We start from the raw sequence: 11,377 nt of genomic DNA, 5'->3' as shown, positions 1-11,377 counted from the left end.
CTTTTGTTTTTTAAAAAAGCAGCTTTCGTGTCACACCCCGACTTGGGTGCTGCTTGTTGGTTCTGCCTCAGAGACTGATGTTCTGTTAATTCCGGCTTGGTCCAAAATGACTTTGGTGTTAATTCACTGTTATGCAAAACTCATTAGTGTTTCTTATTACCACCTCAATGAGGCAACTGAAGTTCAAGAGCAGAAACTCTCCTTGCTGCTCCAAGGAGACAGCTCATTCCACAGCACAAAGCAATTCCAAGGTGGTACCTTCCACCCCAGGAAGCCAAGGGCCAGTCAGATGTGCCAGGTACAGCACTGCTTGGACACCAGCAGCTTCTGGAGAAACTATGGAAGCCATTGCTTCTTGGCATAGATCTTACTGGATGTCTCAACTTGGTAAATCCATGTGCCACTGTTAGAAGGCATTGGAATATTAGTACAGAGATCAGGAAAAAAAAAAAAAAAAAAAAAGCAAAACCATCTGTTTGAAATCCAGCTTCCATTTTCTCCTCTTGAAAAAGACAAAACTTAATTTTTAACTGTTTTAAACGACTGAACATGCACTATAACTGCAGTGTCCCTCCCTCCAACCATGACAAATGCGATTTCATTGGTGATAAATGGTCCCCAAAACTTGGATTGTTCTTATGCAAAGTTAGTTTTCCCTTAGATTTTTTTAAAAAGAGGCATTGCTAAAATAACAACTGACAGCACCATTACAAAATTAAGATTACTGGGTTCAAAATTTAAGCTTGAATTTTTTTCCTAGTTCTGTTAAACACTGAGGAAACCCTGCAATATTTTTTAAAAAGTGTTTACCATACCTTTCCCTCCCCCTGCCCTCCCAACACCTGAGACTTTCCTTGCTAAGAAGCCATCATCCAGGTTCTGTGAATACTAACCCACTTTTTTTTTTTTATTTTTTTTTTTTTTTTGACAGCCCGAATGGCAGACTCCTTACTTACTAGAAAGATATTAAGTTCCTTGGAAGCTTTGTGTTTACAGAACTAACCCTTTCTAGCTGATACACTGAGTTTCTTTTGCTACTCCTTGTATTATCTTATATACTCTTGGGAGAAAGCTTTCTGAATCAAGACTCTTTTTAGCTCTTAAAACAGTTGCAGCATTTGAAACCCCATAATAAAAGTGTTTATTCCAAAGTTTTGGTTTCATTTATGAACCCAGACGAGGTCTTTTCCTTGGAGATGTCTCCTCCTCTTCATCATCATCTTCATCATCAGGATAATCCACTAGGCCAACTAGACTTCCCTGCCAATTAAAAAAGAAAAAAAATAAAAATCTCATGTTGACAAATATCCCCAGGAATGTGCAGTTGTAGTACAGAGCCCCCCAGCCAGCCCATCCAGGACATGCCAGCCTGCGGAGGGTTTCTTGGTGATGCCTTTTCCATGCAAAGACCCATTTGTCTTGAGAATGTTTTTGAACTTCAAGGTTAAAAAAATGCTAGAACTTCCTTGCTCCTCTGGATCTGGCCTAAGAGTTATTTAAAAATCACTTTTTAAGCCCCCAACTGGACAGTTGCAAAAATGCACCATGATTCACTGCACATCCATTTGGCTGGGAAGTCTTAGATGTGCAGCACAACTTTTGGCCACACTTCTCTATAGCCTTTCAGGAACTCGCAAGCTAAAGATTAAATTAATGCATGACCAGGTAACTGTAATACAGGCACCACTTACTGTACTTCATCTGCTTAAAAAGACCTTATTAATTTCCTGACATGGGGAGGCACTAACATAATTCAGAAAAAAACATAAATCACACACAAAGCAGCAACTGGACAGTTAAAGCTGAGGAGTGGGAGCAGTTAAATTAGGAAGAGGATGCAAAATGAAGCCAATAGATGCCAGTCCCACCTGATACTTCCTTAAACCTTCCCCAAAACTAGTAAGGGATTAGTTAAGTTTGTAAGTAAAGAAGACAGCCTGCCTAGAGGCTAATGCTAACTCTACCCCAGCACCACCCGTCTAGTCTCAGGACACCGCTGCGCTGCCCAAGCCAGGCCAGCAGCTTTTGTCCAGGTTCTCCCACCTTGGTGGCTGTCACTGCTGTGGTCAAGGTGGTGTTCTTTGAGGAGGAGCCGTTGGAGCTTGCTGGTGACGTCTGAGCTGCCACAGATTTACTGTTTGCACTGTTTGCACCATTGGCTGCGCTGGCTGAGTGGGAAAAAGTGAATTTGAATCCCCCAGCTGAAGTCCTTTTTGGAAGATTCTCTTTGTCTTCACTCTCCTTAGCTGAGGGACAAACATTTTCATACTTAATATAAGCTGTACACCAGGGAGTACAATCTACAGCACAATCACAGAGTAAAAGCTGCCTTTTAAAAAAAAAAAAAAAATTAGTCTAAACTAACAGCTCACCACCTGACCTCATCCACGTCATCTAAACTAGATGCATGTCTGAAGCAATATAACTTCTTATTTTAAATCCTAAACTAGCTTGAAAAGACATGTGAGGAATGAATTCCTTACTGACATGGAACACCCTTACTCCTGCTTAGGATACAAAGCCAAAGCAACTGGTTTCTTTATGTAACACTCCACATATCTAACACAGAGCGCTGCTGCTGCTGACAAGCTGAAAAGAGCACACACCTTTTTTAGTTTCCATAAATTTTTCATAGCTATCTGGAAAATCATCCTCCTGTTTTGACTTCTCAACTGGAGGTACAACAGCTTCACCTTCTTCCTCTTCGTCTTCATTGAACCACATTTCTTCATCTTCCTCTAAGGCTCTGGCATCTCTGCGGAATCTATTGCTACGCAATATAGATGGAACACTGTAAGAGACACATGACACGTCATTCACATTTTGCTGCTGGCTCAGATTCACCCAGGGGTCAGAAAGGTTTTCTAAGGCTTTGAAGGGAATTCAGAGTGTCTGAGAAGATGGTCCAGCTCCATCTCTGCTTCTACAGACGATGTGAGCTGGCCTCAAGAAGCCCAGCTGACAACAAGGCAGGCTTGCCTAACTAACTATGAACAACAGAAGAAGATTCTGCTGCTCCTAAGTTGGGAGTTTTCCAAATGAAACATTTAACACCACTGAATACACCAACTGGCTCATACCTGTTCAGTTTCTGGTTCTGTCGGTCTTTTTCTTGCTCGTATTTTGTCTTCAGTCCCTTGAAGGTCTGAACATATTCAATAGATTCAAGTGCATTATAAAAGTTTTCAACTATATGTGCAATAAGGGACTTAATATCCTCCTGTGTAAGAATAAAATAGTACTTCAGTCTTGAACACTACCATGCATAAGTTCAGCAAACTTCAGAGTTTAGTCTTAAAAGAAACTGATTCATTGTTCAGTCAAAACATTATTGTAAGGAATAAATGTGAAGTCATCAGAATTTTCTTTAAAAAAAGCTGACATCTAGAAATAATAACTGAATTTCCCACATAAAGAGAATACACTCAGTACTGCCCCAATTCTATTTGTGATAGTTTGACTGAACCAGGATGCAAGCTGGGTTAAGCCTTCTTGAGACAAACAGGAGTGTCACTGTGCTCTGCTCTCCCCACATTTATGCTCCTTCTAGTCCTCAGTAACAATAGCAGCACCCATGTGATGAGGCACCTTTTAGCCTTTCACGAGTGTCACCCTATCTCAGATTTCAACTTTCATACCCCACTGGCAAAAGCCACCTGGAGACACTCAGCATTTTCTTCCTGCTGGAAAAAGACAGCTGTTATGACATCCTGTAACTACAAACTGCCCTTCATTTTCACCGACCAAAGATTCCCTGAGAAGACTCCCACACATCAAGGCATTTGCAATGAGGAGCTCAGGAGCTGTTGTAAGTCCCTGTTTTCTTTCTGCCTCAGCAGTACAGTAAACTGGGCGCTCCTGCTTGTCCTGTCTGTCCTGTCCACATAGACACTGTTCCCACAAACTCTGCCTGTGGAAAAGCAACTGATCTAAAGCTGACACTGTCAGAGAAAGCACGTGTGGCTGATTTTAAGGGACAATGAAATTAAATGAGTCTCATTTAGACCAAATAATACCCAGATTTACTCACATGTAAAACATTTCACTTAACTCCTTACTTTCAAGTTTAGTCCAGAAACACTGCCAACCACTTAAAAGACATTAATTTACAGAACACCATCTTTTTCACAGATGTAAACAGAGCCCACACACTCTCTGGAGGGACAAGCCAAGTCAAACAAGCACGAAGCAGCTTACTGGCTCCTTTCTGTTTGAATATTCACCTATGGGATTTTTAGTTTGTGATTTTAACTAGTAACACACTATTTCACGTGACAGATTCGTGTTTCGTGTTTCTCCCTAAGATGCCACATACACACAAGAGCTGAAGAAGCTGCTTCACTCACCACTCTGATGAACTCAAATAACTCAATCACAGCCGAGTTGAGCAGATTGTACCTAGTTCCATTATCCAACAGAGCATTTATAACTGGTTCAAATAGGTTGCCCTTGGTGATGTAACGGTTATAAAATTCATCTTTTAGGCCAATTATCCTCCTCATAAAGCGAAGAGCACCTGGGTGAAGAAAGGCAAGCATTTAATAAATACGTGCCAGGGCTCCAATCTGCTTCTCTTGGAAAGAACTGAAAAAAACCCCTGATGTTACTGAGAAAATGCACCCAAAACCCATGAGCATTAAAAATCACTTCCTGAGAGTTGAGAAGGAACATTTACTGGCAGGAAATCTTCCTTTCAGTCTCTGTCTTTTCTGTGTATTTCAAGGTGATCACAGTCCCTTAATTTCTTTTTGAAACCCAGTAGCAATAAACTTCAGTGCATGAGAGGTTAAATTATTTGCTCATTCCTGTGCTTTTCTGCACCTCCCAGAGACACCCCCGTTCTTTCAACACCACGGTCCATAGAGTTTCATCCCCTCTCCACAAGGAGCACTAGATTTACAATGTAATTTAAAAGGACAGTATTTCCATTTAATGGAAGCTGATCACGACTGATCCTTACTGTCATAAAGACTTGAAAGGATGACTATGGGCTTCAAAAGATTCAATTCTCCTCCCACCATAAACTGCACTGGTCAACATTAACCAACATCTGCTACCTATTTTTTCAAAATTACTTAATAGCTACTCATTAATAAACAGGAAATTAACATTTCTTTTTAATTTAAGCATACATCTCTACTGGTACACATTCCACACAGTGCATGCAAAGCCTCAAAGACAGAAATCACAACAACTCCATACTCACACAAGGCCAGAAATGTGTGTTTTGAATTCATCAAGACCAGTACTCTTCTTAGCAAGTCTTTGTTCATAATGTAATTCTTGATGTGATACGTGTGGTGTTCCACACAAAAAGTAAGCAGCTCCAAAATTAAGGCAAGTAGTTGTGCCGTTTGGTAATTATCTACAAGAAAAAATACGGCTTTAAGTTACACTGTAACAAACAAAACCAACAAAATAAGGACTGTCATACACCAAATCACCACCAAGTTCAGCTGCTATTAGTTTCTGACGTGTTTTGAGTGTCACATGGGGTTGCCTTAGGAAGCAGGACACTGGGGAAGAACAGAACACTCACTAATTTGGATTTTCCCCTCTCCAGTCACAATAAGCCTAATTAGCAACATCTTTTCATAAGGATCAAAAACCCCCAAAATGTAAAAGATCAGCTGTGGATCTTCAGTACATTTTCCACTAACACAAATTTAAACTTTCAGCAGCAAGGTAGGGGGAAAAAGTGAAACCCATTAACTCAAAAGCAAATAAGGATGCGCCTTCAGCTTCCTTTTGTCTTAAATGAAGCAAAGCACCTACTTCTATTACAATAAAATAATTTTTTAAAAAGAGACCTAATTATTATTTTTTTAAATTAAAAAAGCATACACAGCACTTGAACTTTTGTCAGCCCCTGAGCAGTCTGGCAGTTGGCCTAGATGATCACTGTAGGTCCCTTCCGAAGGAAATATTCTGTTCTATTCATTCAAAACAACTTTCAAAACTCAAGGTCAATTAAAACTTACCTGGACAAATTGTATTACTTTTAGTGGACTCAACTACTGCATCTGACCAATAGAAAATAAAAACAAAAATTAGGAAAAGGATTCCAAAGCACTGTAAATATTTAAAAGATGGGGATAAACAATCAATTCTACCAGCTGTTCAAACTTTTCATGAAATCAGAAGTTTCTGCAAGCTATAGGGAAAAAGCCAAACAGCAAGAATGTGTGCCAGATGAAATTTCTGTATTTAACTTATACGACAAAGTTTCAAATTCAAGTAGGCGAAAAGATGTAATCTAATACTTAGGAATAATCCTAGACTAAAAGAAAGTACCTATTGTAAATCTTTGAAATAATGAGTATTACAGCTCTTCATATTTGTTTTGTATAAAACGCATACAATTTTTATTTATTGTTACTGAACACTTAATATAAGAGCTGGCTAATATAAGACAGTTGCTTTTACCAAACATGGATTGGTTTCCTTTAGCCTCTTGAAGCACTCAGAAAAAAGTTTGACTCAAGAGGCTGTAACTACATTAAACTTCTGTTTCCACAGCACTAGAGACAAACTATTGAGAGTTAGCTGTGAACTCCAAGGGGAGGTTTCCAATTCATTTACTGTTACCAAGAACAATAAAAAAAGAAACAAGATAAAGGAGCTCCAAGTTGTATTTCTTTGAACAGATATCTTCCAGCATTTCTATACTGCAGCCAAGTGAAACCTAAGTCTCAGGAGTCAATGACCCGAGCACTCCCAATGCCTGGAGTCATGTAAACATCAACAAATATAACACCACTTTTGTAAACCTTTGAAAAAAATAGCTGCCAGCTGGTCACTCTCTGCTTTACAGCAAATACTCTGTAAAATTATACTAGCAAAACTAGTACACAATTAACAATACAAATCAAGCAGATGTACATTTTACAGCATAAAGGTAGATACTCATTCAAAACTGCAATAAAGGGCTACTACAACTTCTGTCCACAGAACCCCCTCCTCTAGGGGAATAACAGCTTTTGGCAAGCATATGCCCAGCTTGCACCATAGCCTTGTTCCTGCTACCAGGACTGCCACTCACTGGAAAACAACGCAAGACTTAAAAGGGAAAAAAAAACCAAAACAACACATTAAAAGTTAAATGTTACCTTTTTCACATTTATCTTCTGATGTATTGGCCAGAAGCGGTGCAGTAAGAACATGCATACAATGGTTGTAGAAGAAATTGAGAAATTCACTTTTTTCCGTTTTCTAAAACAAATATAACTTTATTAAATACTCAGTTGTGTATTTCCTTTTAAGTAAGAAAGAGTAGCAATATAAAAGACAGTCTACAAATAATTCTACCAACTCCCTCAGGTCTGCCTTTATCTTTTTGGTTGGTCCTGCAACTTTATCTTCACTCAACTAAGACAAATTTATTACTTTAGGGAAAATATCCAAGACACGTCAACCCAACCTCTCTCTTTCACCAAACCCCCCCCACCACGCTGCAGACACGCTGTTTCCCTGAAGCACAGGACTGCTCAGTTTAATGAACACATGCAGAATACCACACACACACACCTTTTATTATAAACAAAAGTTACTGAAAATTTTAGCTTATTTTTTAGCTTAAGTTCACTATCAGACCATACAAAACATTGTCAAAAAAGAACAAAGACATCTTTTGTTATACTCCGATCACAACAACAGCAATAAATATAAGGCTTCTATTTTTGCTGAGACAGTAAGGTGTCTTTACCCCTTTGCATTTTCTTACATTAGCTGTGGCCAACATATTCTCTGGATCTATCAGCGTGCGCAAGAGCCCCATGAGCTGAACAGCTCCCCCGAGCTCAGGGTCAGTATCACAGATCATCTGCTCAATCACCACGTTGATGAGGAGAATATCCTGTAGAAAACCAAACCAAACACAAAATAATCAGACACAGTTTCAGCAGGGGAATGATTTCATCAGCAAGACCTAAGTGACACTGAAAAATGGGAAGAGTTGTGTTTAGACACTGAAGTTGTGTCAAGCACAACCCTCCTCAACCAAAATCCCTGTCAGGCAGAGCTACCATTTTATTCCTGTAAACTCATGCAACACCAACATGCTCAGAAAGTACAACTTAAATCTACTTTTTCCTGTTTCTACTACCAACATTTTTGGGCTGTGTTCCAAATGCTGCGGAGGTTTCTGTTGCTGGTCTGTGGGGTTTTTTTAATGTTTGCTCTAAGATGAGCACATTCAACAAACTTCAAAACATTTTTACTTACATCATCACTCTGCTGAGCCTCTTGCATTACAAATTCTCGGACCATGGATGGACTAAATTCTACTAGATAAGAAAATATATCTGTAGCAGCAGATCTAACTTGCAGATCATCCATTCCCTAATTAAAACAATAAATAAATAAATGTATTGAGTAAATAAAATTCTGAATTTATTATCAAGTAAAGCTGCAAAGAATAAGGAGTTACAAGTTTTGAAGACATTTTATTACAAACGTTTCTATGAGAGACACAGTAATACAGAAGAAAAAAGGACAGACAACAGCAAAATCTTTTCCTCATTGTTTCCCTCCTTAAGAAATAATTCAAGGCTTTCTGTGAATTTGATAGCCCTAATTTAGGCAGGAAACATTTATATCATGCTACTTGTTAAAGTCTCTAAGACATATTCTGTATGTGTTATCCAGTTTATTACTTTGTATAAAAGGATCAGCTATACAAACCAATTTGTACAAAAAATTCTGTACTTACAGGCAACACAATACAATATTTTTATTAAGGTTTGGAATAACTGTACAATTTCTAAGGAGAAAATATTAACCTAACTGGAACTATCTGGACTGGCCTAACCCTAGGAAAGAATAATGAGATTAGGGTTCATCTAATTACTCAACATCTATATGACTTCTGTGCCTCTGTAACAGTCAAATGCCCTTTGGTGAATTTACAGGTTGTTACTCTAGAATATAAAAAGTTCCTTGCATTTGTAATTTCTGAGTAACAACAGGACTGACATACGAATTGCAATGGTCAGGCAGCAACAGATGCTTCAATCAAAGGAGTGAAAAAACTCATGTTTTCACATTGCTGATTAAGACAGATTAATCTGCTTTATGCCTCTGAAAGGACAGGATTATGTGATCTTTCAGATAGCAACAAGATAACAGTTCAAGATTATCTAAAAATACTTCTTGACACTGGTCCAACTACAACAACAACATAAAAAAAATGGAGCAGCCACATGGAAAAGACCATCTTTCAATTTTCACACTACGTTGTCAAAAGCATTGCATTGGCCACAGACTTCATCATGCAAAATAAAAAATACTACAGCAATAAAGTCACGCTGCTTCTGAAAACTCTGGACATCTTTTGGATCCTGAACGTTACAACAAATTTCAACTTCCAGGAGTGCAAAGCTGGTTAAATGGCTGTGGGGTTTTCAAAATTTTTGTTAAAATCAGCTTTAAGTTTTCACTTACCATTACAATTTCAAGAGCTGGAAGAATTCCCAACTTTGCCAAAGTTTTGAAAAATGCATCTCTGTTCTGAGGTTGTAATGTCTGAGAAAACGCACAGAATTCCTTGAAAAAGTTAACCTATGGGATACGAAAAAAAATAAATTAAGGTGTATGTGATTCAGAAAACCCTCTGGAAGTAAGAAACTGTTCCAATTTGTATCAGAGTTTGTGTATGTGCTGGTATGGTGCTTCCCTAGAAAATTATATTAGTCCTTTCTCCTCCAACCATTAGCAACACCAACAAAGCAAAAGGAAGTAAGAACAAGCAAAACAAACAAATTTAAAAGGTGGAAATTTACCTCAGAAAGACATAGTTACCTTGTAGCTATTTTATCACACCTAGCATAGGAAGGATTTATACTCTCATCTGGTATGCCTACTGTTTGAAAGAAGAAAGGTGCTAATCTTGCTGAAAGCAAGATTTGAACAAGGCAATTTTAACTGATAAATATATTCCCAGGATAAATAATGATTGTTAGATATACGTTAAGGGACTACTGATAGCCCTCGGTCACAGGACTGAAAAGGTCATTTTGAATGAGTAAAGCACAGTGAACAAAAGCAGTGTTTATATGACAAATATAAGTGATGGCACGTTAAAGAGTACTTGAAAGAAAAAGTGTACCTTCAAATCCAGGGTACCAGCTCAGTACTAGTACTTTCTCAACAATAAAATAATTATTTAAAATAAATAAATAAGAGCCTACCTTGCAAGAAGTATTTAATGAGTATATAAACAAAGAAAGAGCTACACTGGAAATTATTCTAGGGTTACAGAAATACCTCAAAGACTGCAGAATCAACAGAAGAGTTTTAAGTTCTACTCAATCTCTGTGGTTTAAAACACTCAAAGAACTACCAAGACCCCTGACTTACCAATTCACATCGTTTGTCATCATCTGTAGCTTCATCTGTTAATTGTGCAAAAACTTCAGACAAAAATTTCTCATCTTCCTGTGTAACACAAGAAGAATACAACTTATACAACGCCTCTTAAAAGTTAAAGCATCCACCTTTATTGGCTCCCACAGTGTAAAAAGTCAAACTTAATTTAATCCTAACTACCATGCTTAATTACTGGCTCACTTGTTAGAAACAACCATGCGTTGGTAGAAAAGCCTTCTTTTTTTTCTTTTATTTTTTTTTCTCCATACCTAGACTATCACAAGAAAGGGAAATGCAAGAGTACACATTCAGAAAGGTAATTTCCAGCATACTGTTTCAGTGCTCATTCTGGGCAGCAGAAGCAGGCCCAGGGGAGCAGGCCCACATCTTACACTGAACATAGCTGGTGACCATTAAATCTGCTTTCTGGACAACCAGTCTCTGAAGATCCTGTCACTTCCACCTCTGGTGATGTACATCACCTCCCACCCTGCACACTCCCCGTACGATCTGCCACATATCCCAGTGAATCAAAATCACAGAAAACAGGTCCTTGTTCCAGGCACTGGGACATTCCCTTTCTTGTTAAGCATTTCAGTGACACTACTGCTTAATATTCAAGAGGTACAAAAAAACCAGGGTGAATATCATCATCTCAACTGTTTGGGCACTTCCTGCCCCCTCTCTGCATTAACTTCTCTGCACCCATTAGCATTGAAAACACCATTGGCATTCTCTCAAATCAAATGTCTCTGTTACCTCTTAAATACAAAATAAATCTTAAAGCAAATCATCACATTATGCTACACCATTACAAAGTTATGCATCACTACTAATTTAACTCTCTAAACTTTACTTATGCATTGAACAAACATGAACAGAATAGTGGCCGTCCCAATAAATATACATATAGTCATTATGTTGCATAATGTAGAGGGTGTTTACTTCTCTACTTTCCTGTGTGCTTTATTAGGCCAACATAATACAGAATTTTTACAGTTACAAGAATGCC

The 11,377-nt window shown here is 38.3% G+C and overlaps 1 protein-coding gene across 1 annotated transcript in view; it reads right to left on the bottom strand.

The window, feature by feature from the left end:
- Positions 1-924: 924 nt before the first annotated feature.
- The window catches only part of SMEK2 (SMEK homolog 2, suppressor of mek1 (Dictyostelium)), a 19,882-nt gene continuing 9,429 nt past the window's right edge, over positions 925-11,377 (bottom strand). Inside the window, exons 5-16 of the mRNA XM_010004896.1 lie at positions 10,357-10,434; positions 9,442-9,558; positions 8,224-8,340; positions 7,724-7,855; positions 7,110-7,212; positions 5,982-6,023; positions 5,207-5,365; positions 4,347-4,516; positions 3,081-3,220; positions 2,607-2,791; positions 2,044-2,246; positions 925-1,260 (exon numbers count right to left, since the gene is read on the bottom strand). Coding sequence (XP_010003198.1) covers positions 1,165-1,260; positions 2,044-2,246; positions 2,607-2,791; positions 3,081-3,220; positions 4,347-4,516; positions 5,207-5,365; positions 5,982-6,023; positions 7,110-7,212; positions 7,724-7,855; positions 8,224-8,340; positions 9,442-9,558; positions 10,357-10,434 — 1,542 coding nt within the window. The 3' untranslated portion in view covers positions 925-1,164. The remainder of the gene's footprint in view (positions 1,261-2,043; positions 2,247-2,606; positions 2,792-3,080; positions 3,221-4,346; positions 4,517-5,206; positions 5,366-5,981; positions 6,024-7,109; positions 7,213-7,723; positions 7,856-8,223; positions 8,341-9,441; positions 9,559-10,356; positions 10,435-11,377) is intronic.

The sequence above is a fragment of the Chaetura pelagica genome, unplaced genomic scaffold, assembly GCF_000747805.2.
Source record: "Chaetura pelagica isolate M959 unplaced genomic scaffold, ChaPel_1.0 scaffold171, whole genome shotgun sequence".
In the NCBI taxonomy this organism is placed as follows: domain Eukaryota; kingdom Metazoa; phylum Chordata; class Aves; order Apodiformes; family Apodidae; genus Chaetura; species Chaetura pelagica.
The sequence above is the reverse complement of the archived record's forward strand: the minus strand, read 5'-3'. Positions and strand labels throughout refer to the sequence as shown.